At 43.6% G+C, this 27,972-nt stretch overlaps 3 protein-coding genes across 3 annotated transcripts in view; 1 reads left to right on the plus strand and 2 right to left on the minus strand.

The window, feature by feature from the left end:
- Positions 1-422: 422 nt before the first annotated feature.
- Positions 423-7,738, plus strand: PPP1R3E (protein phosphatase 1 regulatory subunit 3E). The gene has a single exon (XM_085234646.1). The coding sequence runs from the start codon at positions 1,420-1,422 to the stop codon at positions 2,371-2,373; it is 954 nt and encodes a 317-aa protein (XP_085090772.1). The 5' UTR covers positions 423-1,419; the 3' UTR covers positions 2,374-7,738.
- Positions 7,739-12,139: 4,401 nt separating this feature from the next.
- GCSH (glycine cleavage system protein H) lies at positions 12,140-18,698 on the minus strand. The gene is made up of 5 exons (XM_085234647.1): positions 18,528-18,698; positions 15,699-15,778; positions 14,448-14,511; positions 12,857-12,988; positions 12,140-12,269 (listed from the first exon to the last, which is right to left on the minus strand). The coding sequence occupies exons 1-5, from the start codon at positions 18,646-18,648 to the stop codon at positions 12,172-12,174; spliced, it is 495 nt and encodes a 164-aa protein (XP_085090773.1). The 5' UTR covers positions 18,649-18,698; the 3' UTR covers positions 12,140-12,171.
- Positions 18,699-19,005: 307 nt separating this feature from the next.
- The window catches only part of LOC100549071 (polycystin-1-like protein 2), a 32,836-nt gene continuing 23,869 nt past the window's right edge, over positions 19,006-27,972 (minus strand). The window contains 12 exon segments of the mRNA XM_085235195.1: positions 19,006-19,294; positions 20,164-20,295; positions 21,373-21,474; positions 22,215-22,425; positions 22,823-22,983; positions 23,293-23,420; positions 23,816-23,949; positions 24,348-24,675; positions 25,504-25,689; positions 26,072-26,212; positions 26,552-26,648; positions 27,066-27,297. Coding sequence (XP_085091321.1) covers positions 19,169-19,294; positions 20,164-20,295; positions 21,373-21,474; positions 22,215-22,425; positions 22,823-22,983; positions 23,293-23,420; positions 23,816-23,949; positions 24,348-24,675; positions 25,504-25,689; positions 26,072-26,212; positions 26,552-26,648; positions 27,066-27,297 — 1,978 coding nt within the window. The 3' untranslated portion in view covers positions 19,006-19,168.

Here is a 27,972-nt window from a genome sequence, read left to right on the forward strand (position 1 = left end):
AGTCCAGAAAGGAGTTGGTGTTTCTTTCCTTCTTTTTCCATGAAATATTACTAGAATTTTGTGAAGCAAACAAGAAGCTTGAAAAAGCCAAAAAGCAGAAGTATTACACAAGCTTATGCTAAGAAGTGAAGCAACTAAAATTACCAGAAGGGGGGAAGTTGAACATCCCTACTGTGTGAAATGCAGCAGAAGCTAAATGAGCCCAAGCTGCTTTGTTGGCACTACACCACAAAGACAAAACTGAACACCTTTCCCATACAGCTTTCAGTCACTGCAGCTTATTTGTCATAGTTTCACCATGGTTTAAAACATATTTGTGTAATACACGAAGTTCTGTTTAGTGGTTTTAAACTGAAATTAATGTTAGCCAATAATAATAATAATAATAATAATAATGGTGTCAAATTTAACACCGCAAGGCATAATTTTCCCTTGCTTATGTGTCATTAGGGAGATTTGGAACCCAGTGGAAATAACCTGGCAATTATTTTCACACTTCCTAAGAAAGGGATTGAAGCTGATATTCCCGATGTGAGCCAACAGTGAGCTGTGCCCCGTGTTCTGGCGGCTGTTCGGTTCCATCAGGTTCGCTGCTCCCATCGTTAACCTCATCGCCGGTCACAGAGCCGCGGGCGGAATGACGAAAGTGGAAAAGCTCAGGAGTTAAGCGAGAATTATACGTCCGCACAGTTCAGGCTCAGCCTCTGGCAGGATCACTGTTTTTAATGCAATTTACTAATTAAAAACGAGCACCAGATTACGGAAAGACCGGAGCGAGGCGGCTCGGCCGGGCGGTATTTCAACGGTATTTCAACTCCGCGCAGCGCTGCGCCGCTCCGCTTCTCACCGCCTGCCATTCATCGGAGCGCCGGCCGGCCGTCGTCACGGCAAACCCCGCACTTCGCACCTTCGTGCCGTGGCGGCCGCTCGCAGCCGGGCTGCTCTGCGCTGCGGCACAGCCGGGCGCGTTCGTTTCCCTCAGCAGATGCACCGTAACCGCATTATCGCGGATTAGCTGGATTTCTTCCTTTAAATGTACACTGCGAGAACCGAGCTGCCAGCCAGCTGTTTCTTATCGGCCCCTTTAATCTGCCCAGCCCGGCTCCGCTCCTTCCTTTCGCAGCTATTTCTGGCACCGTTCGGCGGGGCGCGGCGCCGCGCGATGCATCTCCGCGCCTCCACCGGGGAATCCCTGCCTGTGCCGCCTCCTCCTCCTCCTCCTCCCGGCCGAGCTCCTCGAGGAAAGACCCAGAAGGCGGCGGCGCGGTGCTGGAAGTAGGGCAGCGGCGGGGCGGGATGATTCGGGGCGCGCCCCTGCCCGGCCCCGCCGCAGCGCCGCACGGCCCGCGGGGCAGAGCGGCACCGGCCGCGGGAGAGCGGCCCCGCGCCGAGCGCTGAGCGCCGAGCGCCGCCGCCCCCATGGATAAAGCGGCCTCGCTGCACGGCGCCGTGCCCGCGCCGCCGCCCCGGCTCTACCTGCCGCGGAACTTCAGCTGCGGCGCCTGCCTCTACGGCGGCCTGGCCGAGCGCTGCGGAGGCGGCCGCAGCCCCGACGGCGACGCTCCTCCGCCGCCCGCCCCGCGGGACGCGGCCCCCGAGAAGCCGCCGCCTCCGCCCCGCGGCCGGGAGCCGCGTCCGCCCGCCACGCCGCCCAGCCCCACGCAGCGCCGCCGCGCCAAGTCGCTGCCCACGCCCGGGGAGCGCGGCCTTCGGCCGGCCCCGCGGCACAGCCCCTCGCGCCGCAAGACCGTGCGCTTCGCCGACTCGCTCGGCCTGGAGCTCATCTCCGTGCGGCACTTCCGCGAGGCCGACCTGCCGCGGGTGCCGCCGCCCGCCGCGCCGCGCCACGCCGACCTCTTCAAGACCAGGAAGCCGCCGGCGCTGGGCGAGCTGGAGCCGGTGCCGTTCGGGCCGCCGCCGCCGCCGCTGGAGCCGCTTTTCCCGCCGCAGCCCGGCGCCGGGCCCGGCTTCGCGGAGCGCGTGCGGCAGCACAAGGTGAGGCTGGAGTGGGTGCGCTGCGAACCCGCGGGGCTGCGCGGCGCCGTGCGCGTCCTCAACCTGGCCTACGAGAAGGCCGTGTCGGTGCGCTACACGCTCGACCGCTGGGCCAGCTGCGGCGAGGTGCCCGCCGCCTATCAGCCCGCCGGGCCGGCCGACGGCTTCACCGACCGCTTCGCCTTCCACCTGCCGCTCGGCCCCGCCGCCGCCGGCTCCGAGACCGCGCTGGAGTTCGCCGTCCGCTACCGCGTGGCCGGGGCCGAGTACTGGGACAACAACGGCGGCTCGAACTATCGCCTGCGGGGCCGGGCGCGCTCCCCCGCCTCGGGGCCGCCGCAGGACCCCGACAGCAGCGCCTGGATCCACTTCATCTGACGGACGGAGCGGCCCCGGCCTCGCCCCGCGCCGCGCCGCTGCGCTGTAAGTCGGCGGAGGATGCTTGGAATTGCTTCGCTGATAAGCGACGTGTGCTTTGTGTCCCGGACAGCGGTCCGGCTGCGGGAGGCGGGTATGGGTTGTGCGCTCGGCGTATTCGAGCGCATTTAGGAAAGTGCTGCCGCTGAAAGACGGCGCTGTGCGGTGAAGGTCTGTCACGCTGCGGCGGAGCTGCCCCGCCCGGAGGTGGCGGGAGCTCAGCCGTGCGGTGGCTCTCGGCCCTGCGGGTTGATTTCCATTTCCCGTCTGACCGAGGTTCCTTAGCTGAGCTGTCGGTGAAGGAGTGCTTGGAAAACGCTCCCATTTTCTTTCTCCCTCATTCTGGAAAAAGGCAGATTTCACAAAGCTGGATGAGCTCTGACCTATTGAAGAAAAGCCATATCTTGCCACATGAAAATAAGCGTATCAGTAAAAACGTTGGGATGGCAGAGTATGCTGACTTCTGCCTTCAAAGCTGTGCTTTAGATTGGTATGAGCAGTGAAGGGTTTTCCTTTTCTAGCTTGCTTTTTGAGGCAGTGGACACGGGTTGTGCTGCTGCCCGGTGCTGCCCTCCAGGAGCTCAGCACGTGTCTGCGTGCAGGAGAGGGACCTCTGAAGTGTCACTGCTCAGAGTGGCAGAACTCGTGTTGGTATCAGAATCGCTTGAGTTGGAAAAGAGCCTTAGAGGACATCTGGTGCAGCTCTCCTGCAATGAACAGGGACTCCTACAGCTCCAGAGCCCATCCAGCCTGACCTTGGGTGACTCCAGGGATGGGGCATTCATCACCTCTCTGCACCACCCGTGCCAGTGCCTCACCACCCTTACTGAGGAAACTTCCTCCTTATATCCAGTCTAAATTCCCCCTCTTTTAGTTTGAAACCATTTCCCCTTGTCCTGTCACAGCAGACCCTGCTACAGTCTGTGCCCTTCCTGCTTACAGCCCCTTTAGGTGCTGCTCTCAGGTCTCCCTGGACCTTCTCTTCCCCATGCTGAACAGCCCCAGCTCTCAGCCTGTCCCCATAGGAGAGGTGTCCCGTCCCTCAGAGCGTTTTTGTGGCCGTCCTCCGGACCTGCTCTGACATGATCTCATGCAGGGCTGTAAGATGCAGTTGTGAACATTTTGGATCTTCTTTAGGTTTTTCAGGAATTACATTAATTCTATTAATTCTAATGTGTTTTTGAGTTCCTTGTAAGTATCTTGGACAGCTTGGTTGGTGTCAAGTTCTCATGGAACCTTTTGACTTCGATGGGATTTGGAAGCACTTATGTCTCCTGGTGCTGTCAGAATAATTGAACTGATGAATTCTGAAAAAGATTTGGCTACATGATGGAAAAAGAGCATTTCCTTTAATTCTTCTAGACCTCTTTCTGGTCTAATAGAAAATCACAACGACAGTAGCTGCTCTATACTATCATAGCTTGGTTTTAGTTCCCTACCAAGTTTTCCCATCCCTTAAACATATTGCTAGGACCTACTAAGCATCTCACGTGTTAGAATATTAAGGCCCTGATCTTGTAATAAAGTAACACTGTGTATTTATTTATATATAAAGATAGAATTGCAGAACTAGGTCTTAGTTTGTGATAAAAGCGTATTGAGTGGTGTACTTTCTCATGAAAGCCCAAGTGTCTTTTAGTTTTAAACCTAGCTTTTAGTTAAACCGAGCCTTAATGCTGGAGAGAAGGAAAAGGACTTATCTCCATTTGGAAGCACTTTGAGATATGGTGGGAATACAGCCAAACATCTTTTCAGTTTTGCTGTAGCTTTCCTAAACGCTTTTTCTTGGCCTTCTCTGCCCACATACTAAACCAGCAACTTATTCTGGAGCATCCCAATGCTGTTGCTTGTGGGGAAAAAGCAATTTCTGTGCAGTGTAGGTTAACGAGAGCTATAACTTTATTTATAAAGGTTTAACCCCATTGTTAAATAAACATCTGAATATTAAACCTTTGTGGGATGTAGCACACCAGAAGAGCATTTCACAAAGCAAAAAAAGACTCCCGAGCTCTGGAGCAGCTCAGCCTGTCTTCAGCTCTGAATTTTGTGGGTAGCTTTATGGGTTTGAGCTTGAACGCAGATTATCAGAGACGTATGTGTAACTCCAGTAAAAGACCAAGTCTTCTGGAGGCACACAGGGACTTCTGAAAGCCTCGAATGTGACCCAGGTGGCCCAGAAGATGCTACTGGCAAAGTCTGTGGAACAAGTTTGTGGTGTTTAAATAGAAACTCCTCAGCAATATATATGCCAAAACTGCACTGCTTTGCTTACACAATTTCACTTCTATCACATCAGTTTATTCTCAAGGCAGATTTAAAAAAAAAATAGACTGCAGGTGCACTGAGTGCGAGGCAAAGCAAAATATTTGAATTGTTTTTCAGGAGGGCAAATTGTCTTCAAGCCAGTCTTCTTCTGGAACAAAAATATCAAATATTTTCATTGGCCTGACTGAAGCCCACACCGCCTTCCCCTCCAAGCGATGTGGAATGGCGTAGGCAAGGCAATAACCCTTGGATAGTGTGCTTCACTTCTAAGTGAATTACTCATCGCTGGTGTCTTTGGTGACACAGAGATGTCTGTCATTCACTGTGCAAAGTCGTAGCTTTATGGAACGTGCCATCTTATTTCATGTGCAATGCGGTGATCCCTCCTGCAGTAAGTTGTACTGTATGCCCGTAGACATTCATGTCTGCTGTTGCACAGTTAAGCTGCTTGCTTTTTTTTGCGTGCAGTTCTATGCCTCTTACAGCAGTATTTCTGAAATCTACCCCATTAGTAGAAATCCTAACAAGAATCAAACCAATTAAGTGACCAAATTTCAGCTCGCTGGCTGTATTAGCATAAGGACAAGAATTGAAACATCATATTCATCGTCAATACATGTGCATTTCTTCAGGTTAGTTCATTATTTCCTCCTTTCACCATTTGCAGATAACTTCTTGATGCACATGCATGTGCCTCAGTGTGTCGTCCAACAGCAGAGTAAGTGCACACTGTTATTCCAGCACATGCGGGGGAAGGTGGATCACTGCAGTGAGCAGATGTCTGTTCATATAAACACGATTTCTTCACACATACATGAAATGTGTCTCAGTAGCACCAACAGGCACACATCTGCTAATTCTATGTTTTAACATCATCTACAAGAATGCTCCAAATCTGCTTTTTAACATATTATTAGATATCTATATTGGAATCTTTACGTGCCTTTCAGCATTTCCTAGGAAGAAATCTTATTTGTTCCTTAACTGTCCCACAGAATGCCAATGGCTTCCTTATTAAAATGAAATGAATTCTAAAAAATATAATAATAATTCTAATTCCTGAAGCACTTTCAGCTGTAATCTGCAGCAGCCAGAAGAATTTGATAGTATTTTCCTACATTACTATGAAAGAATTTACTGTCAGAACCACATCTTCCTGGTATACCTCTAAAATTATGTCGCTGGGTAAAAAAACTGTGACTATAGATAGTATAACAAAATATATTTATTGTATATATTTACCACTTACACAGATATTCTAAATATATATATTCTGAGAGCAGAAGTTCTAGTTTTTTATGAAATGTAGTTGTGTAGACGTGATCATCTTTACAGCTTTTCCTGTGATTTCTCTGATGCTGCGTAATGCTTTTAGTTACAACTTCTAGGTGGATTTAATCTCCCTGCACACTCTGTACATTGGGATTCAAGTGCTCACTGTAAGGAATAGCTGAAGAAAATGACTGCTACCTTGCCATGCTGTGCTGCATGGCCTTCTGGCAGACTCCCCCAACTCTCCTCCCATATGCACTCCATGTGTCCGTGTGCTGATTGTGGCAGGGTTGCCTACTGAAACGAAAATATGGTTGAGTACCAAAATTAAGGTTCTACAGCCACGTACAGTTTGAGGTAGGAGGTAAATGTGGGCTCTTTCTTTACTCAATCATTGAATACTGCTTTTAACTTATTTTGCAGAGAGTTTTTTTAACCCAGGATTTTCCTACTTTTTATGAATATGCTGTTGTGTTGGAGCTTTCTGTTTTTGAGAAAGATTGGATTTTATTTTTATGCAACAACATGAAAAATTATTTTACATTCCATTCTGGGGGGAGGCAGAAAAAAACAGCTTTCCTTCCAGTTTTACTCTTTTAATATCAAATAGTAGCATGCAGAATAAAATATGCTTGAAATAACATATGCACTAGCAATTCCAAAGAATAAAGCTAAGAAAAATGTCAAACGTGAGATATGCTTTTTAAAATGTATGTGCTTTTGTTTAGCAAGGCAGGAAACCCCTCCTAGTCCCAGTGCATTTCTACCAAGGAGATCTTTCTATGCAATATTACCGTGCACCTGGTTTTTTAGGGGTGAACTTGGCTGGTATCATTGCTGCATTGGTGTGTTGTGTGTAGAATATTCTGTTAAGTGTCACTAAGGAAACGGGGTCTTAAGTAGTGTTAGGTTTTGAGGCTCTTTTGTGTTCAGTCTGACTTCCCTACACCAAAAGCACAGCCTGAGGAGCAGTAGCAGGACAATATTCACAGGCATGCAGTGCAGGGTCGTACATTGTGCTTTTCTCTACTCCGTGTCACCTTCCAGGAGGAAGCATTGCATTACCATCGTGTTTTCAAATTTTGTATCTTAGCAACAAACCAAACCGTGTTGTACTTTTACACTCAGACAGCTAACACGTGTGTTTTTAAAGCCCTTCAAAAGCAGTGGGCCCAGCACTGTTGGATTACCGTTGAGTCCCGTCTCCAAACTGCGGTATCCCAGGCGTTTGTGTGCACCGTGTAACTGGTCAGTGGGCAGCACTGAGCAGCAAAATATTCTGTATTTCAAAAGGCCAGGACACCCCAGCTGTGCCTGGGTGCAGACACCTGTATGTGGGGGACAGGAAAACTGACTGCCAGGACAGGAAGTTACTTTTCTTGAAGCGATTTAAACAAACCTGACTCCTGCAGTACAGTGTTAAACTGCTGCTCTTGGTAGTGGAGTTGCTGTCTGTTCAAGACAGTGTAACGTGCAAGCTTTTATTGTTTCCTTGATTTACACGGGCTTTGTCGACGAAAGAATTTGTTCTAAATGTTACTACTCTGTTCCTTTTGGTTGCACTTTCTTCTGCAGTGTTGATCCCTCACAAAGTAATGTTTGTTTCTAATGTTTGTAAAAATAACGTAATATCATCAGAAGTTCAAAGTCAACTTTTTAAATAATGCCTTGTAACGTAGCCTTACAGCATTTCAGATTATTTTCCACCAAAACGGCATCTAATCACTGGTTGTCACATCTATTTATAAAACTGTAGCTTCTCGATGTCATTAAAGGTTAAGAAAACAAATTGTGAGCATGTGGTGAATATAAAACCTTGTATTTTAATGGACATACTGCTAGATCCTTTGACGGAGGGTCTGAATTCTGTTCTGTCCATGCAGGGGGTGATGCACTGCCTACCTGGAGACAAACAGCAATCTCTGAGATCTCCATTCAGAACATTCTGTGTGTGGAGCTGGGTTGGCAGTCTGCTCTGCTGAAGTATAACCACTTCTCAAGAAGATAAGATGAGATTATCAGTTGGCATAAGTGTGTGTAGCTATCTTTATAGTCTTGTATCTTTAGCGCTGTTGCAGATAAAGGCAGCGTAGCAGTCTGTAGTCCAGAAAGGGATGCCTATGTTCTAACTGCTTGTGGTTTTAATCCTTCCCAGCTCAGCACTGCTGTGGTCAGCAGCACTGAACCATTCTGTGCAATTGAGCATTCAGCTGCCAAACTCCGCGCTAGTATGGAAACAACAATCTGTCCTCTTTGCAGGAGGGCAAAGAGGGGCTCTCGTAGCAGGAAAGTATGAGATATGTGAATAGTGATTATTTTATTGCACAAAAAATAACAGTTTCAGTTTTCTAGTGCTGAAGGGCCACTTGGTCTAGGAGAAGGGTTTCTAAGCCTGGTGTATATTGAGCAGTAACTGTGGTAGAGCTGTTTCTGTAATGAGCACACACTCTTTCCTCCAGTGGTGATGCAGAGTTGAGGCTATTTAACCATCAGCTAGGTGAAACTTCAGGACTCTTCCAAATATGCTTTTTCTGACATCAGAATGACTGCCTGTTCTTCCTTACAGCTCTTTACTTGCACAGGTATAGGTAGGAAGGAGGAGGAGGAACTGGCTGTGCCAACTGTTAAGTCTCTTTTCAAGACTCTGTTAGATTCTGTATCAGAAATATGACTTCAGATCACACAGGATCACATAGGGATGACATGTTATCTTTGCAACCACAGTATGGAAAGTAGACAGATTCCTTCCAAGGCATTAAACATCTTCTTTCTACACTGGCTAACATATTTGCTAAGCATCCTGATTTAAGAAATGCTCCCTAGTCTAATGGAAGGCAGATAAAACATTTCAGTTGTAGCTGAGCTGACTCTGCCTTGGTAGCTGAAGCACAAGTAGGGCAGTTGGAAGAGGCAGGAATGGCCAAGAATACTGAATTCTCTGTCATTTTCTCTTGATCCAGCCCCCTGCAGTGAAGAAGGGAGGGGGTGATGGCTGAAAAGCAGAAGTACTCACGGGTTCCAAGTGCTAACTCATCCTCCTAACTTGTGGATCAATTTTCATGGCTAGAGAAAGGTAGAAGTGCTGTACCTCCATTAAAATAGCCTCTGAGGGAAAGACACTCAATAGCATGAATAATTGAACACTATAAACAAATGACAAATGAAACAGCCTAATAGCAGGGTATGTAGGATGCTTGTACTGCATTAAAATAGATTGGGTCTGAAGTGACTGAATTATGCTTTGTCAGGAAGAGAGGGATATCAGTATTGTAAGGGAAACTATCCAGAGCAGATACCACAGACTGCATTCCCCTGCCAAGGAGTGCTTCCCTAGGACTGTGTTCCAAGCAGCCTGGGGAAAATGCAGCACAATCACACTGAGGACACTCCTAGGCTGCTCTTACAGTTCATCTCTGGCTCGTGCCATCTAGAGCATTGCTTGCAGGCTTAACAAACAGGCTCCTATTGGCCTAGTGGGTGCCATCACGCTTGGAACTTGGTATAAAATTGCAGACTCAGGCTAAATGCCTCACCTCAGCAATCTGAGAAGAGTGGCAGTATGATGGGTAAGATAAAATGAGTGGTACAGTTCTGTGAGGAGTGACTGTAAACATTTCCAATGGCAACTTTCAATATTCTTGATACGTTTTCAGGTCTCGAAGTTGCCCTAGGGAGCTGCCTGGCTGCACTGAGTCACTGCGGCACCCGGCCGCTTGGATGGGTGCGTCGCTCCATCTCTAACATGCTGAGCGCCACCGTGTGGGCAAATTGTACAATTACTCCTTTTAAAACGAAAAGATTGACATCGCCGTGTAAGAACAGCCTGGAACCTTGCGTTCCACCTGCTGGAGAAATTGTGCTACCATTCCGTTAGGCACCATTCTTAGTCTTCCTTCTCTTCTCCCAGGTTAGCAATGCAGGTGCTGACGTTTCCATTGGCTCTTGCACTGCAACAGAAAAGCCTCGTGTAACAAGCCTTTAGTTGAAGAGCTGAGCGTTGCTCTGGAACACTTATTGGTACTCTACAGAGAGATCCCGATTCCTGACCCCAATTCCTGACACATCAGTGCAAAGAAGCAGCAAAAAGACTCCTGGCTTGCAGAACAGCAGCTCTCTGGAGACCCCAGTTAAGGGGAGCATTAGAAACTGAGATCTGCCACGCTCCTAATCTAATCATGAAAGGCTTAGCTAATTGTCTTACAGCTAATTTAATGACAGTGAAGTTCACATTGTCCTTATTTTATGTTCAAAACAGGCTCCTGACAAATTAGAATGATATTTTCATACAAACATGTTTCCAGTGCTTAGGTTAGCATTATACCTAGCATACTATTTAATCTTTCATCTTTATTACTAAAATTAGATGACAGCTCACTAACAACCATAATGGTACTTTGTACACCTGTTTAACATGGCGTGATGAAAAGTCATGATTAACAATCTACACAGACAGCAGTACTGGAATGTCACCACCTCAAAACACCAATTATTATTATTTAAGTGGTCTTGTTCTTCTAGCTTAATACCATTTACTTGTTTTTTTCTCTCTGTTCAAAGTAACGGATAATTTGCACTTGTATGCACAATGGGTCACGATTCAGATGGAGAGGCAGCAATTCACTGTGAAAAAAATGAAATGTTGAGATATGCAATCTTTTCAGATAAAAGCCTTCAAGAGTAAATATGGATTGAAAAAAAAAATCCAAGCTGAATTTATATGATACAGTTAGATAATCAAAGAGAGAAAGGGGTTGGTATTTGTGAAACAGAAAGGAGATGTGACGACGTAATTAACTCCTGTGATACAAAGAGACATAATTATTAGTTGTGGGAGAAACATGGAAATCACAATTTCCCATAAAAGTCATCTTTTCAATGGGCCTGTAATGTTTAGCATCCAGTAATTATGAGTGTTAAGTCCTGAGGATCAGGACATAAAAAGCCACAGAGAAAGTGGTTATTTTGTAAAAAAGTATCTCCTTTATTCATTTTCTGTAGGAACATGCTGGTAAGCATGTTTAATTTTTCCCCTCAATTTACACAGCATTTAGTCCTAGTCCAAATCTAAAATACACTCACCCCATTTTATTTTGAAGAAAGGCATTCATTACAGATTGAGGCTGCTGCAGTCTGGCTCCAACCAGTGCGTGCTGGCCTAACTGAAGCTTCTTCCTGATGATGAATGCAGCAAGGTTGCAGGATGACTTGAAAGCTAGGAACTCTGCTTGAGTAGCATACATCAAACTTCCAACAGAATTCCACCCGTGTCACCTTATGTGGATTAATTTCCCCCTACTTCCCTGTAGAGCAACTGAGAGGCACTTGGTTTTCTCTCCTGATTTGTGCTTGGCTTCTGATCACCGTTTTAAAATCATGTTTTAAAAAAAGCTGTACTCCAAACCTCTGCTGTGCTATCATGTTTTTGTAAGACACAGATCTGCACCACTCAAACTTACCTTTAGATGTCACATCAACTTTGATTACATGATTGTGGAGTCATTAAACATCAAGTCTAATATAATTAGTTTGCAAAATTGAAGTTTCAGTTTCATTCATTCATTGTATGCCCTCATTACAGCAGCATGCCTACATGATCTTAAAGGCACACATGACTACATTATTTACTGAAGTGTTTTTGATCACACAATAGGCACGTGATGTAGAATTCCTTAACTCCCTGTGACACATGCAGTGTTTACTTAGTCCAGACAAAAGAAAATACAGCCTAAGCAGTGCACTCAAGAACCTTGCTAAATGATCAGTGCATGAGTTTTGCATGATAAGAAAGCGCAGTAAATCAGAAAACAAGGAGCATACCTTTGTAAAGGCAGAATTATTTGAATTTATTAATTCTTTATGTGTTTTCCTTCTTCATTTTATTATGTAAAGAAGTAAAAAAACAGACATAATCATGCAAAGAGGTAGTTGATGGTAGTTTTTTTGGTATAATTCTTGCAACTATAACTAGGTCAAATTATTAGGAGGTTAGGGAGGCACTGGGTTTTTCTGTATCCTGAAGTTATATAAAATTAAGCAGTTTAGAATAAAAATCCCTTACAAGTATGCACATGTTAAACATTTTATCACTGCAATTATTTATGGCATGTGTATGTGAATATAAGTGATACTTTTCAGCTTGCCAAAACTCAATATTCTCTACTTCAGCGATCGATGACAAACTACACTGAAATATTTTATATGGGTTTATTTCATTATTCCAGCTCAGTCCTCAATGGATTTTATGTATTTCTCATAAGCATCTTCACTCATCAGTTCATCAAGTTCAGCAGGCTTTTCCACAGTCATCTTGATAAGCCAACCTGTAGTTTGGAAGTAAAAAAGAACAACAGTTGCAAGCAGCCTGCACCAAGGGTTCGTCCATGTCACTGCCACAGAACAGCACTCCCACCACTCATACAGAGCTCTGTCACTCTCTTAGAATTAAGGGCACTTCCTCTGCAGCAGAACAGCATTGCAATACTTTAAAAGCAAACACAACAACAAAAATCAAACAAATAACCTGAAGGAGCCTTCTGAGTCAGATGGGTTAGTTCAGCACTGTCTCTGACAGTGGCTTTGGGAAGGGACTGTCTAAGAAAAGAGCCTGACCACCCAAGATCATGAGTTGTTACAGAATCGAGAATGAAAAATATCACCAAGGGAAAGAGATTTAAACTAAACCTCAGTACATCTGAAAAGAACACACTGCAATGAAGTTATCAGCAAAGACAAGACTACAATACTATTATTATGCTATAAATTCTATTGGGCTTGAACTATATTCAATATATTCAATTTTAAGCCTCCATACCATTAAATTGGAAGAACTAGGAATGACAGACCTATCTGTGTTCACAAGCAACATCCAGGTGGCATTCTGTACTGAAAGACAAAAACAACATCTTACCATCTTGATAACAAGATTTATTGACGAGCCCTGGGTTGTCTGCAAGGGCAGCATTAATGTCAGTCACTTCTCCTGTGAGAGGAGAGTAGAGTTCACTAGCAGCTTTCACACTTTCCAGTGCCCCGAACTCATCTGAAATACAGAACAAGATTTCACACTTTTAAGAGGAATTCACAAAGCACTCGAGCTTCAATCAGACATTCTAGTGATGACCTGTCTGTAAAGCAGTGCCTTTACACTGAGGGAGGAAAACTATGGAAGAGTGGAAGTCACCAACTCAGTATCACTGACCAGCAGCACTGAGTCCCTGCAGGGAAGTGGCATAGCACTGGCTAGCTGGCTATTGCAGGAGGAATGGAAACTTCTTGTGTTTGGCTAATTCATTGGCTAAAGCCCTACAGCATGATCTGACGCAGGGTTAGAAGGAATCCTGTTCAACTATTGCTGCAAGACTTCTAAATAAGCCTTCTATTTACAGTGTAGACCTTTTTAATGCCAAATCTGGTTACAAAATAGAATTTGAGGAGCTCGCTTGTTCTTCAGAAACACTATCAGCTGTTACATTTGCACTCACTGGAAAACACTCATTAGTATTCAGAAGCACAGTGCCGGAACCACCCAGCTGCTCCGCTCTCCTTTCTATTTCATATGCAGTTATGGAAACAGGGCCTGGAGCAACATTAGACAAGAGCAGCTCTAAACCATAAACAAACAAAGAGGCTGGGGAACGTGGAGCAGTCAGAAAAGCAGACAGGAGTCAGAGAACAGCACGTTCTGGGAAAGCTTGGGATTAGAGTAGTGTTGCAAGTGGTAGAAAAGAAGTGGAAATGAAATTCCTTCAGATAACGCTACAGGTTGGTTAATTAGAACCCTAAACAGAAAACTTCTGGAAAGCATTCACCATTCAGTGTGATGTAACAGCTGTGGCCCGAGCAGCCTGATGCAGAAGGATGGAAGAAAAACTCCTGCTCCTTCACCTCAGTACATTTACACTCTCCTTCAATGCCCGAAGCTGATGACAATCTTTTCACACACTCATGAGGCAGTGCTTTGTGTATCAACAGCGACAGGTTTCCCCTTTCTACCTGCTGATGTTCACACCTCTTTAACACAGAAAATTACCTACCTGAATGATTAAGATGACAACAATTGATAAGTTGGATTGATACTGCTGATACACAGAAATTGCTGAGTGTATATTCATGGAGAAGTTAGAGCTTGATATCAGTTAAATTTCAGTGTTTTACAACATGAGATACGTAGCTGCAAAATCACAAGTAAGCCAGCCTCAACACTGCTAAGTCCAATCTAAGCATAAATGTGCTTTAAAGCAGCATATAGGTAGAAGTATTACAAAAAACATATTTTAAATCAAACATTTTTAGATAAAGATCTTGAAAAGTAGATACTTCCTGCTATCATGCATGGTAGCATGCATTCAGAGACTTCAAAATGACAGCTGTCATCTCTATTCATAGAAATATCTGCTTTTATTTTGCATCCAGATGTGTAATGCTGTTAACAAACAAAGATTACTTAATAAAATTCAATTTGAAAAAAAGCTAGAAGTAGAACTAGAGCTGAAACTTACCATCTTTATTCAATTTTGTCCCAATTTCTGGAAGACTACAATAAACAACGTCTCCTAATGCTTCCTTCAAAGAAAAACAAATGCAACAAAGCTTACAATAAAGAAACTGTAGGTAGGAGTTATCTGACTCTAGAAGCAACGTAAACAAGTCACCTCTCTGTGTAAATGTAGATGTTATTTAAAGATTGTGCTTTTCACTTTTTAAACACTTAACTTGAAATAAAACCAAAACCTTAGGTTACAATGACCCAAATGCCAAATTAATTGTTATCCATTATGATGTTAATAACCCTCCGGCTGAGTTGCAAGGCATGTATTGACAGATTTATTCAGGCAGAATGAGAAGAGCATCTGCCTATCTTCTGTGCCAGCACAGCACGTGTTGTGATGGACAAAGTTCCCAACAATTTTAGGGAATTATCCCTCTGGCACAAGGCACAGAAATGTCACTTGAAATCAAATGCAGTGATTCCTCTCCAGTGACAGCTCGAGAGCTGTAAGCATACAGCCTGTCCTTACTGACTGAATGAGGAGCCTTACCACCAGAAGAATCAGCTCAACTGGAACAGGCTCATGCCTCTTCAGTGGCAAATGTACCATATTTCACAAGAGCCCACAGACCTGACAGAGCAGTGGTGGTATTTACAGAAAGCAGATTACAGGAAATGCTGTTTGTCCTAACACTAATTCCACTTCATTGCTAACTTCCCAGGCTAGAATTTTCACGTGCAGTAAATCTCTGTCCTGAATTTACCTCTAATTATTCCAAATCACATGCTTGCACCAAATCAAAACAAAACTCCAAAGGGTTCTCCTACCTCCACTATTTTATACTGAGAAATATATACTGTGTTACACTTCTGTTTGGAATAGCTTTGTAGCCAGAGGAATTGCACCACGTTCATTGTTCAAGTGGAATCTGACCTGAAAAGTGCATGACAGCCACACACTCTTACGGCCTACAGAACTGTGGTAATAAATGCAGTTTTAAATTCAGCTGAACCATTAAGTTTCCATCACACTCAGCTTTCCACAGGCTTGATCTAAACCGATTAAGAATCTATCAGAATGCTGAAACAGCGTGCACTTTTCAAATAATGTGACAGTGCCAAGTCCAAAAATCTCATTCTGTGTATATAGCATATGCAATTACAACAATAAAACAACAGCAGCTATCCAAAGAGCAAGGACAAGAGTATGGGTAAGTAAACATTGCAGACTTGGGTAGGAAAAGAGAAGGTTGATCAATACCTGTGCAAAATTGCTGATTCCTACTGTTCCAATGCCATTTTCAACTGATATCCATTCATGCTTGTCTGTGAATTTGCGGGCTACAATGAAACAAACTTGATACTTCAGAAATAAGTGGCAAGTTGCTTGCTTAAATGCAATATATTGAAGTTACAAACCCTGCTGGTTTGCTTTGCTTTCCCCTGAGGTTAGGTGCTTTGTTTCCCCACACCCCCCTTGGAAAATACTCCAAACATCAAATACAATTTGTAGAAGCACTTTGTTCTGCTCAGGACACGCTTAGTGACACAGCAGCAGCTCACTGTGGGGTTCTGCCCGACAGCCTTCCTGATTCCCGTGCAATCATCCAGAGACTGATCAACCATGAGGGGGAAGTGAATAGCTCTCATTCAAATGTAAAATTCAAATCCAAAGCATACATGTTTACTTCACTCACAGTAACAAGCTTTTCTATGATGCCTTCAGGTCTTTCCAAGCATATTTAGTGCTTCTTTCCCAGGAATAATGAAGCTGCTGGCAGAAGGCCAGCGTTAATATCACATTAAATAGCGTCAGTATTGCAGCATCTCATTCAGCACATGAAACAAAGCCACCACGTGAAGCTGCAGCCTGTCTGCTCCGGGCAGCTGAGTCCCTTCCCTGTCCTGACATCTCTACAGTCTACTTCTCCCATTTACTGTCATCACTGATATATGTAAAAGCAGGCACAATTAGTATAGGTGAAATTAATAGGGCCATTCAAACAGGAAACTGTTACTTAAGAGAATTTGCTGTTAATACTATTAGAACAACACTCATTCTGAATAGTTTTAAGATGTGCGCATGGAAGACTGTTAACCATTTTCCACAGCAATCTTACAATTCTGCATATAGTGTAGGTCTGTAAGACTCAGGGCTGCTCATATTGTCTTTTCCTAGCAGCAGTTATTTTTATATTCAACAGAAGAAATTGAAGCAGTTTTCTTCCAGACACATCACACCAAGAGCTTCCAGTCTGCTTTGTCCTTCTCCTCACGTGCAATTTTCCTCAGCAGATCTTTGGGTTTTCTTCAGTTTTTAAATTTCTTTTCCACATTCCCTTCTTGCACCCCTCCAATCACACAGGGGATGTTCCACAAGTTGGGGAAGAACTTAAACAGAGTTTCCTGGGCGATAAGTGCCAAAGTAGTGCAGCTGGGCCCTCCTTTTGGGTCCCAAATCCTCTTCTTGGGCTCTTTGCACCCCCTAAAGAAATCCAACTTCCAGAAAGCTTTATTTCTTAGGCTTGCATATGACAGAAAGCAGAAATCCTCACTTCAGGCCTGTTAAAATCCTCACGCTAAGTCAGTAACATTCTGAGATGTTTCAGATATAGTGTCCATTTACGAGGGCTGAATGTGTGGAAGAGGTAAAATGGTTTCTCTCTTATGGTGGCTCAAGTTTTACATTTATATTTATTGTGGCAGCACAATACACAGAAGTAGAGCACATAAAACAGACTGAGTAAAATACTAATAATGCATTTTCCCAGGCAGCAGCACTCAAATAATAAAAAGACCACAGAATTCATCTAGCATTATTAACATCTACATAAATCTCTCAGGACATGTTCTAACGAACTGAAGAAACCAAATCGCTTTAGGTCAATGCATTAACCCCCAGGTAATAGGGATTTCATTGGAAATGAGTAATGAACCATGAGAACAGAGAACAACGCAGAACCTCAAGCCCCCACCGAACATTAACATTATGCACATCACAGCCAGCATCTTTCTATGTTGGACAATAATATTGTGTAAGATTAGTTTTAGAGGGCAAGATTACAGGGAAGAAAAAGACAAGAGATAAGCAGAAATTTCACTGCTTTGTTAGAAATTGACATGTTCTTAGCAGTCTGAAATGCACGTATGCTTCTCGTAGGATATTTTTCACAAAGAAAAAGGATAAAATGAGAAATTCTAACCATGTGGCAAAACCTATGGTAAGTAAAGTTCAGGTCAAATGAGAAAGAGTTAATAAGTAATCTCAAAATTTGAACTTTGAGCTTATGTGACTGGCACATGAAAGAAATCAAAATAGATGAATATATATATCATATATGAATACATTCATATATACTCATAAATAATGTCAGAGGACAGCCAATCTTTTTTGCGAGCGTTCTTTGCCACAAGAGCATCTCCACATACTCCAGCTTCATTCATTTCAGCACGGCTCTGGTTTCAGCTTAACAAGCACATCCTAAATTCAGACCTGCCTCTATTTCTGAAATAGACACCTGCGAGACGTCACCTGCTGCACAAGTGCACAACACAGCACAGGAGAACAGGGCACAAACACACCTCCACACCTCAGTGGCTGCACATGACCGGTCAGACCGATCCCGGCTTCCCTTCTGGCAGGGCTCAGCTCTGCTGCCCGCTGAGGATCGCTCCTCTTTGTGCACCGGGAATCGGGAGCGCATCAGCGGTTGAGCGCGGAGGTTCTGCCAGAAGCACGGCACAGCACTGCTGCTTCCAGCCATCTTGAGGCACCCTGCCCGGGCAGCTCTGCCTTTCCTGCCTGCACGAGGCAGCTAAAACGCAGCGAAGTCCTCAACACAAAGCGCTTCTATGCACGGTGTCCTTCCAGGCCCGTTATTTAAACGCGCCGTGCCCGGCACAGAGGAGCCCAGCAGACCTCACGCCCTGCCGCAGAGCTGAGCGGTAACGCGCAGCTGCACGCCTGGGGCAGCAGGCGGCAGCCCGCAGGATTTGCCCCCGCTCCTCACAGAGCGCCGAGTTGCGCCGCGCGAGGACGGGCGGCACCTCCCCGCGGCCGCCGGACCCACACCGGCACTCCCGCACTCACCGGACAGCAGCAGCGAGCCGGTGCCCAGCCTCCGCGCCGCGGGGACCTGCGGCCGTAACGGGAGGCGCGAGCAGCGCGGCGCCAGGGCCGGCCCAAGCCGCCGCAACGCCAACCACGCCATCTTTGCCGGCGGCCTCGGGCGGGGGCGGTGCCGCGCCGAGCTCCCGCCTCACGGCGGAGGCGGCCATTGGAGCTCCGCGGCGGGCGGGGCCGCTGCTTCGGTGCGGCGCGGAGCCGCCTGGCTGCGTCGAGCGGGGCCGGATCGAGCCCCCCGTGCGCCCCGCTGCCGGCCCTGCGCGCGGGAAGATAACGGCCCTAGGGGCCAGCACCAAGGCTGGCTGCACCGCCATCTTCCAGGGGTGATCGCTTGGCAGAAAGCGAGCGCCGTGAGCCAAGCGATGCGACGCACGTTCGGTGTTGATTAACTACAGGTGCCAAGCCCGCAGGCGGTGCACATGGGATGCTTTATTTCACGTTTCGTGCGAGTTTTTAGCTACAAAGCATCAGTCTGCAAGAGTTTGTTGAAGGCTACGTACAGCGTTCTAGTCAGAAGCACAACAGCCAAGTGGCCGTTGCAGCTGGCAGTTACAAAGTACGATCTTTTGCATGCAAACAAAGCAGCTTTTCATTATGGTTGTCCACTAATTGCTGACGGGTTGCCTTGGCTGATTGTTACAGACCGTCTTCTCTTCCTGCTTACATTTAATCCCAAAGAAACCGAAAAGTTTCATGAGCATTAAGTCCACAATTTCCTCCTCTTCTGAAGCCTGAAATAAGGACAAGAGATCAGTCAACAGGCGGGCAGGCCAGGAGCAGATGGCAGCTCCTGCTGCAGGTAGAATGAGTTGCAGGAGGAGATGGGCACTCCGTACCATATAGATCAATTTTTACTCTAGGCAGAGCACAGATCGCTGCCAAAGCCGAACACCATGCAGACACATTCACCAAACAGTCTCAGATAGCCTGAGGGTGTGCATGCTACTGAAGAAATATTGGCTCTGTCAAAAGTTGTGAAAATGTTGCTACTGGTGCCCGACGTTCACTAACTGACTGCCGTGCAGGTCATAGAATTACAGAATCATTGAGGTCAGAGAAGGCCACTAAGATCAAGTCCAACCCCAACCCACCCCTACCTGCCCATTGCCCACGTCCTCAGTGCCACATCCCACAGTTCTTTAACACCTCCAGCGATGCTGACTCCCCCACCTCTCTGGGCAGCTGTACCACTGCATCACCACTCCTTCTGAGAAGAAGTGTTTCCTAATACCCAACCTGGATTTCACACAATGCTATCAATACCTGAACAGATCAGGAGCTTGGTGACATTGTTAAAAGGAGCTGTAAAGTTCTTATCAATTCTGTAGCTGTTTTGGCACTGATTCCAATGGAACTGGGGCTCTGGATTTAGTATGTGAATGCCAGGCTACAGATCTTAAAGTCTGAACAGAGACTCGTCTGAACAGGAATGGACAGTGTAATTCTGGAAAATCTGAAGCATGCTTTATGAGTAAATGTTGACTTCTTAAAAGTAGGACTGAGTTTACATAGGTTTCATCAGGTGGTGGAATACCTATGCCATGAGTAAGCTCTGCACAACAAATGTTAAAGAACAGCACGAGAGCTGAGATGAACACACCTGGTAGTGCTTCTGCTCCTCACTGAAAGCAACCAGAATCACTGAAATGAAGAGATTCAGCACCACAAACGTCATGAAAACAATGCAGGATCCAATTAAGAAGGAACCTAAAATTGGATTGTAGTCCAGGATCTGTAGGATTAATAAGGTAAGACATGACATTCTGATTTTTAAAAAAGAGCATAGGTACAAACAGCTATCACACAGTTAGGAGTTTGTCCCTTTGAAAATCTTTGTGGGTAATAAATTACACTATAGTTATATATCATATGTATATAAATAAATTTTCTCCTTTTACTTTAGGGCTTTGATATAGTATTGTACAAAGGAGATGCAATATTTCATACATATAAAACATTAATATGGGCAATCTCTGTGTTTTGTTGTTGTTTTAAGTGTTTGCATTTGAATGCAGTGCTATGGAAATTTGAGGTGAAAGCTGACAAACCTGGAGATTTGTTTAGCCACATAAGTAACAGCTGCAGCTCGGTCAAGTCCCAGCTTTCAAACCAGAAATAAAATCTCTGTGTGCTTTTATTTGAAAGTGTCATTACACAGAAGTCCAGTCAGACTGTCAGAGAACGTATCAAGTAAGTGTTGCACAGGAATTAAAAAACATAGGAGTATATTTTTGGGATTAACTACTTGAATGGATGTAACATTGAAAAACATTTTGCCCAGTTACTGATCTTACCCTGCTGGATTCATAGTCTGAAAACATCCACTGGAGTCGTTCCAAAGATACTGTGATATTTGAAAGAACCCAATGAAAAAGTCAGTAATAACAAATTAAATGTAATGAAGATCCCTTGTGGAAGGTGTTGTCTTTCTTGAGAAGTGATGGGTGCGTATTCAGAGTAAATGCCGGGACATCACTCACATATTTCTCTGTAGCGTTTTAAGGAAAACTGCTCAAAACTTTATCTGTAGTCAATAAGTAACATACCTAGTTAAAATGTAAGCAGCTTTCTCAATGAAATGTTCATTATGGATCTACCAATGTTTACAGTGGGATGGGAGATATATTTCACTGCTTTTTTTATTGCTTGAACAAGTAATGAGGGCCGCTTTAGGAGGCTGTTGCACTTGCAAAATATGATTCGTGTCTAGCACTAACCAAGAGTCCTTCTATTTGCTGATTCAAAGCATATATGAAAACTGAGGTGTTAATTACACTGTGATGAACTTCTCAAAATCAAGAGGGATTACCTCCTCGTAGTTGAAGATTCCCAGCTGAAGACTGACCATGGTCTCTGCTGAATCGGAGAGAGTTTTGTAAGAGCAGAGCTTCCAGCCAAATATCAAGTTTGTCTGCAAAGGAAAGAAGGCGTATCTTGCACCATAATCAGAGTCCTTGCTGCAAATCAGCTGATGACTGATAATTCAGAGAAAGCTCTTCCAGTCTGTCATCAGCCATGAAGCTTTTTTGTCTTTTTTGCTCTGTTGGATTTCATCTTTTTTTTTCTCTATTTGTTTGTTTGCTTTGTCTAGAGAGGTGTGCATGAGCTGTAAGACATTTTATCCTGGATTTAAAAATCATAGAATTATTTATGTTGGAAAAAACCTTTTAAAAAGACCAATAATTATTTAATCTCATTAGAATGAAAATAATATTTTATTTGCATCTTGAGTTTTAATATAATAGGCATAAAAATAATTATTTCCCACCTAAAAAGAAAATCATACTTTGTGCACTCTTCCCAGTTTGAGCTTTACTCAAAAAATGACTTTTCCTGTACTTTGCTGTGTACTTTACACCTGTTACACACAGAAAATCCTTTTTTGTTTGTTTGTTTGTTGTCTCAGTCTTTGATTTTTGTACTGAATTTCAGAATTTCAGTTTGCAAAGAAAGAAGCAAGTGGATATTTTAACTGCCTTCACATATATGGAAGAATTAGAATCCAGTCTTCTAACCTAAGGCTTAGACAAGCAGCTTTATTCAGTTTTTACCTTTCAAAGACACATTGCTTTCCCCATTCATAAACAATTCATTTAACCTGGCAGTACCTCAGTGCAGACTGAAGACAAGAGAAACCTCAGTCATACTCACAGCAATGGAATAGGCGAGAAACATGATTGCAATTACAGTGATAAATCCAGAGATATCACCCCATGCTCTCCTTAGAGTGGAAGTGATCATGTTTAACTTAGGGTTGAGCCTCAGTAGATGCCACAGTTTCACTGTGGAGAGAAGCACGAGGAAAGCAATCAGGTAGCCAAGAACTGCATCGGCTCTTGCTGTTTCATTAAAGCTTACAGAGCTGTTAGAAACAAAGAAAAGATGGATTAGACCATCACACAGAAGCCTGGGAATGCATACGTTCTGGAAAAGCCAGTCACTCTGAACTTGTTTTCAGTGGAGAGCTAACTTGAGTTTTTGCTTGGATATTTCTGTCTCTGCTCCCTGCTGTGTGCACACAAAAAGCTCAGCTGTACACGACTATGCTTTGTTTCCCTAAATTATCCTGTGATTCTATGAGCTTGCTCTTCTGTGGCCATTTTCTAGCAGATGTTATTATTTTCCATTCTGTGTTAAGTATTGCTGTCCTCTACCCTATGTTTCTTGATGGTAAAGAATAAATGATTTACTAGCTTGGATGTCCTGTAGCAGCCAGGGAACAGGGAGCTCAGTTAGTACTTCCTAGGGTTATTGCTTACTCCTCTTTGTGTTCCTGGTAGTAGCTGATGTCTCGGCTCCCAAGGATTGTCCTCTTCACAAACACTGAGAGGGCACTCCAGCTAATCAGTATGATGGCCACCTCCAGGAGATTCCACTTGCTGTGGAAATATCTCCACTTCAGAGTCTTCATCAGTTTTCCCTGTGGAAACAGGAGCCTTACTTTTTCAGTCCAACACTGTATCATACAGTAAACTTCTCAAGATTAGGTCTCTGTTCTCCACAATAAAGCAGACTTCTGCACATTATAATTTCTCATCATCTTTGCCATTCCTGCCAAACAAAATGTCGCCTTCCTATTATTTAATGAAGATACAAGATCTGATTCAGTCTTCCACTGGTGCAAGTCAGCAAGCAGCACCACTGAAATCAAGTACTGTGCTAAAGCTTTCACAAATGAAATGAAAGACAAAAGGTAATGCTGTCAGCAGGATTTTCCAGTGTATCTCACCTGAACAATCATGTAGTACACGATAAAGAGGAAATAAATTACTTCTGCAGCAACAACAAAAATGTGAAGACTGTTCGTATATGGGTAGAGCCGGACACTCTGCAGCACTGCACTTGTGAAAAAGGCCCCTGGAAAATAACAGTGGTCAACTCAATGCTGTAATAATTACATCCTTCTGTTTTCATTCAAACAATTTAGTTCATTAATAAGACCTCCGTACGCACATTCACATCAATGTCAGTCTGAATCTAGTTATCATACTGAGATTTAAGCCTGACTGTAGGAGTAGCCCTGTAAATGTTCTTTGAAACTTTCTTCAAATAGTAATTTTGGACAGTCAGTGGCTTTTGGGATGCTAATGCCCTTCTGTGTGGCAGTATGATATTAATCCCAGCAAGACTGAGTTTGGATTAGACTACAGATGCTAAACTGAAACAGGAAGGACTGGAGATATAAATCTGAATCTCATTCTGGAAAGAAAATGAGCCCAATTGTGTGGTTTGATATGGGCATAAGTTCTCACCTAGAGCGTTGGTTTCAAACATCAGGCTTACAATGCAGAACAGGTTCACGTTGGCATTGTAGACTGTAAATTCAACAAACACTGCTCTTGTGAAGGTGTCTAGCCAAACGTTGTTGAAAAGGTAGTGGAGAATTCTGCCAAAAAATGTATAGCCAGTGAGATAACTCATACAGTATCATACACATGAAGGATAGAAGTGCATCGTTTCATAGAGAAGGAGCACACCCAAGGTAAGATGTTTACTATTATTTTAGCATTATGTATTTCTGCAGCTTTGTAAATATGGAATCCACGCATGCAATTAGGAAAACCAGGTTATAATTTTTTGATCTGGTTGTTATCTAACATGGAGAAAGATTATAAGAATATAAAGTACACTGAAGTCATTGCAGTCATATCTTCAATATTCAGCGTAATCCATGGTAGCAAAATTCAGAATGCAATCTGAGATGAATCCTAAATAGAGCAGAGAAAAGAGCACCATTGTCACTACAGTGAATTCACTAATACTTTACCGGAATGCAAGCTTTACCTGGAGGCATTCTGAGGATCAGTTCCCAGGTGAATCACATATCCCCCTCCCCCGTAGATGGCCAGTTTGCCCCAGACGGGCTGCCCTCTCAATTTGGTCTCGCTCTGATAATGCCAGGCTGAGCTCAAATCTGAGGAGATATCAGAGACCGAAGTGTTCCAGTGTTCTCCATAGTCTGATGTGTCTTCTGTTTGTAGGGAGTATGGAGCATGGCATTCCTGAATCACACGCTGGAGGGTGGGTGAAATAGGGCAGGTGTCTCCTTTCACTCTCACTTGGCGAATTCGAGCGCTGCCCACCAGCTTGGAGTTTCCATCTGTAATGAACCCTAAATGGGAAATGGAAAAGACAGAACTATGATTAATATTTCTTCTTTTCATTTATCATTCTGATATGCATTAATGTTTTCCGATAGATTAAAAAAAAAAACAACAATACTGTAAGCAAAATAGTGCTTGCGTTGATTTAAACCGAATTCTTGGAAAATATCCATAGACAACAGTTTAGTATCATTACCTGTCTGATTTTATAGAGAAGGAAACAGAGGTCTGCAGGAGAAAAGAGACCTGCCTGGGGCAGAGTAGCCATGTGCAGTGTTCACACTTGATCACAGCTGGTTAGTGCCGTGTCCAAGAGTCAGCCATGCCATTGTATGCTCATAGGTACTCTAAAATGTGAGCTTGAACATGGCTCATATTTGTTAATGGGTATGGCCAGATAGAAACATAGTGATGTTGTATAATTATCCTTCACAGTGACCTAAGACAGAGTGCAGAGCTCTCCTGATGGAAGGCTTTATAGTGCCATCTATCTGCCATTCTGCTTTTGTTCTTAGTGATGGAAAGAAGCTTGAAACTGAGACATGTACCTGGAATGGGTAATGTAAAATGTGAAAAATTAAAGAACTCAGTGCAAAACTTGAGTTTTGTATTAAAGATAATGAAAATGTCAGGCCAGGTGGTACTTGGGGTCGGGATGTGGGGCTTTTGTTATCCACTAATATTCAGTTTATGAAAATTCACATTAGTCTTACACACTCACAGTGTCTTCCTCCAGTCAAATATGCATGTACAAGTTGGAGATAGGTATAAAAGATAATGTTTCAGAATCTGGCAAGCTGAAGTGAATCAAGATGATATCAAAACTGTCTCTGCACCTTTATATGATCCATAAAGATTTTTGACCAAGGTAGTTTTTGCCCATGTGAAAAAATCCTCATAACTGTAGACATCATGGAATCCTTCTGTAAAACTGCTCTCAATATGCTTGTTTAAGTAGTAGGAATTAGGATCTCTTTGCCCATAGGCAACCAGTAATAGCATCCATAAAAACCCCAGATAGGCTGGAAAAAAAAAACACACAAGAAGAGTCAGTACATGTGATCTCAGAATTAGCACTGCTGTTCAAAATAGATTGTGTGAATGATTACTGCTGTCATCACTTATTAGGTTAAAGAGATGCTTTGCAAGAATCTGACTGACTAGTGCTAATGAATTTACACAAGTTATGTCTAAGTGCTGCACTTTAAACATATCACATCTGAAATACAAGTAGGAATCTGAGAAGTGATTGAGAAAATAAGCATAGAAGCTGGCTGAGCATTAGCAATAATGACAGCTCTAAACAGAATGAGTAGCTTAATTTTGTGTTTAATGTTTTCACTGATGTAAAAGTACTGATGAATACTGCTGAATAAAACAAGATAAACTACATATGAGTAATACCCAGGATTTCTCTGATTAGGGCAAATGCCTTCTGCTCCTTCATGCAGCTGATTTTCATTTTCTCGACATCAGCTGCAGGAGGTGGCTGGTAAATATTGCTTCTGCTGTCCCGTCGGGCTCCAAAGAGAGGATTTGAGTCTCCTGTGGATGAGAGCAGTAATACCTGGAATCAGTCAATAGATCATTTATATCCTGCTTTTCACTTTCGCCACTGTAAGGAAATACTTCTACTTAATGCTTTTCCGTAGGAATTCAGGTGATGTCACTTAAAGAAGCAGTATGGTGAGGTAGCACTGGGGAATGATTGAGGTCCTGAGCAGCATGTCAGGTTTAGGTACAGGTGTCTTTCTGTGCCCATTCAGTTGTATAAAGGTAACCAGTAAGATCCTGGCTATGAATCACATATTGGTGCATAAAGCATTCAAAAATCTTAGAGAATATTTCACTTTTTTAGTAATTTCTCACTTTACAGACAGTTACCTGGTGCAGGTAAAGGTCCATCAATGGCAGTGTTTTCTTCATCCTCATGTTCCACCTTCTTCAGAACCAGAGCAAAAAAAGCAGCAAATCCCAGCACCTGCAAGAATTAGCTGTAGACTCATGGCATGCCTATTAATATACAGAAGCTCAGGATTTGGCACACACTACTTTGGATACAGCTACTGCAGAAGAACAACTGTCCTTTGGCTTTGAGGGACTCATGCAGCTGAAGCTTACAAACAGTGCACAAACCCTAACTCAACTGCTTTTGTTGTGTGATATATCTTCTTTGGTCATCTCATCAACTATTAAACTACCAAAATGAGAGATGAAACTAATGTAATGCCAACAAATGCCAACAGAACTCTGTAATACATGTTAGCTTTTGTTTTAAGGGCAAAAGGACTTCAATTTCACATGTTAAATCCTGTGGTTCTTTAAAAAGTACTATTTTCCCGTAATGATAGCAGAATGAGTTCATATTGGCCAGTGGTTCCATTTCTGAGGATCTCACCTTTAAGGGCTGCGTGATGAAAAGACTTTCAAAGAAGGAGATGGCCATGGAGATCAGCCATTTGATGGAGTTCTCCTTACCATAATGCAGCCCATACAGCATGGTAAAGAACCCAGATACACCACTGGTGGCTGCAACAAGGAACCAAGCAATGAACACAAACCACCAGGGCAGCCCTTTTGAAGAAGAACTTTTCTTTCCATCACCAGAGAAGCTTGGAGTAAGTGACCACCTTCAGAATCAACCAGAAGAGAAATAATCATTCAGTACTGGAATAGAAACCAAAATCACATGCTTCAGGTTCTTTGACTATAGGCAACGTTTTATGATTTAAAATCTTTTAGCTAATTTCTTCTTTTAGCTAATGTAACTACACAGAATATATGGATGGCAAAAAGTACAGCGGGCAAAGATATGAGAAAGTGTGCAGACCCCAGCGAAAATAAAAAGAAATACAATGGTCTTACTTGCTTCTCAGTTCATGCATTATTGAAACTCCAGTAGAAATGTTGACCAAAGAAAACCAACCATGAATGCCTTTAGGTGCTGGAACATCTCATGATCATCACAAAGGTCAGAGAGATAATTAGTGGTATTGTTTTCAATTCTTTCTATTTAATTATCAGGTTTCCCAGAAATATTTTTTGTCTGCTTATTCATTTTATTTTCTCCATGCATTATTAGAGACCAGAGAAACTTCCAAAGCTCAATGATTATCTTCAGCACTTTACAGCCATATAGTACTGCACTGTAACATTCAGTTTTGGAAGCAAAAGTGACAGAGAGTAAGGATCTGTCATTACTGCTTTGTGTGTAGTTCACTGCACTGAAATTTCTTTGTTATTATTCTACAATAGAATAATAGTAAGGCATGTTTCTACAGCTATTATAATGATTATCTACAACT

This window comes from Meleagris gallopavo, chromosome 13, assembly GCF_905368555.1.
Source record: "Meleagris gallopavo chromosome 13, MGAL_WU_HG_1.1, whole genome shotgun sequence".
NCBI classification, from domain to species: domain Eukaryota; kingdom Metazoa; phylum Chordata; class Aves; order Galliformes; family Phasianidae; genus Meleagris; species Meleagris gallopavo.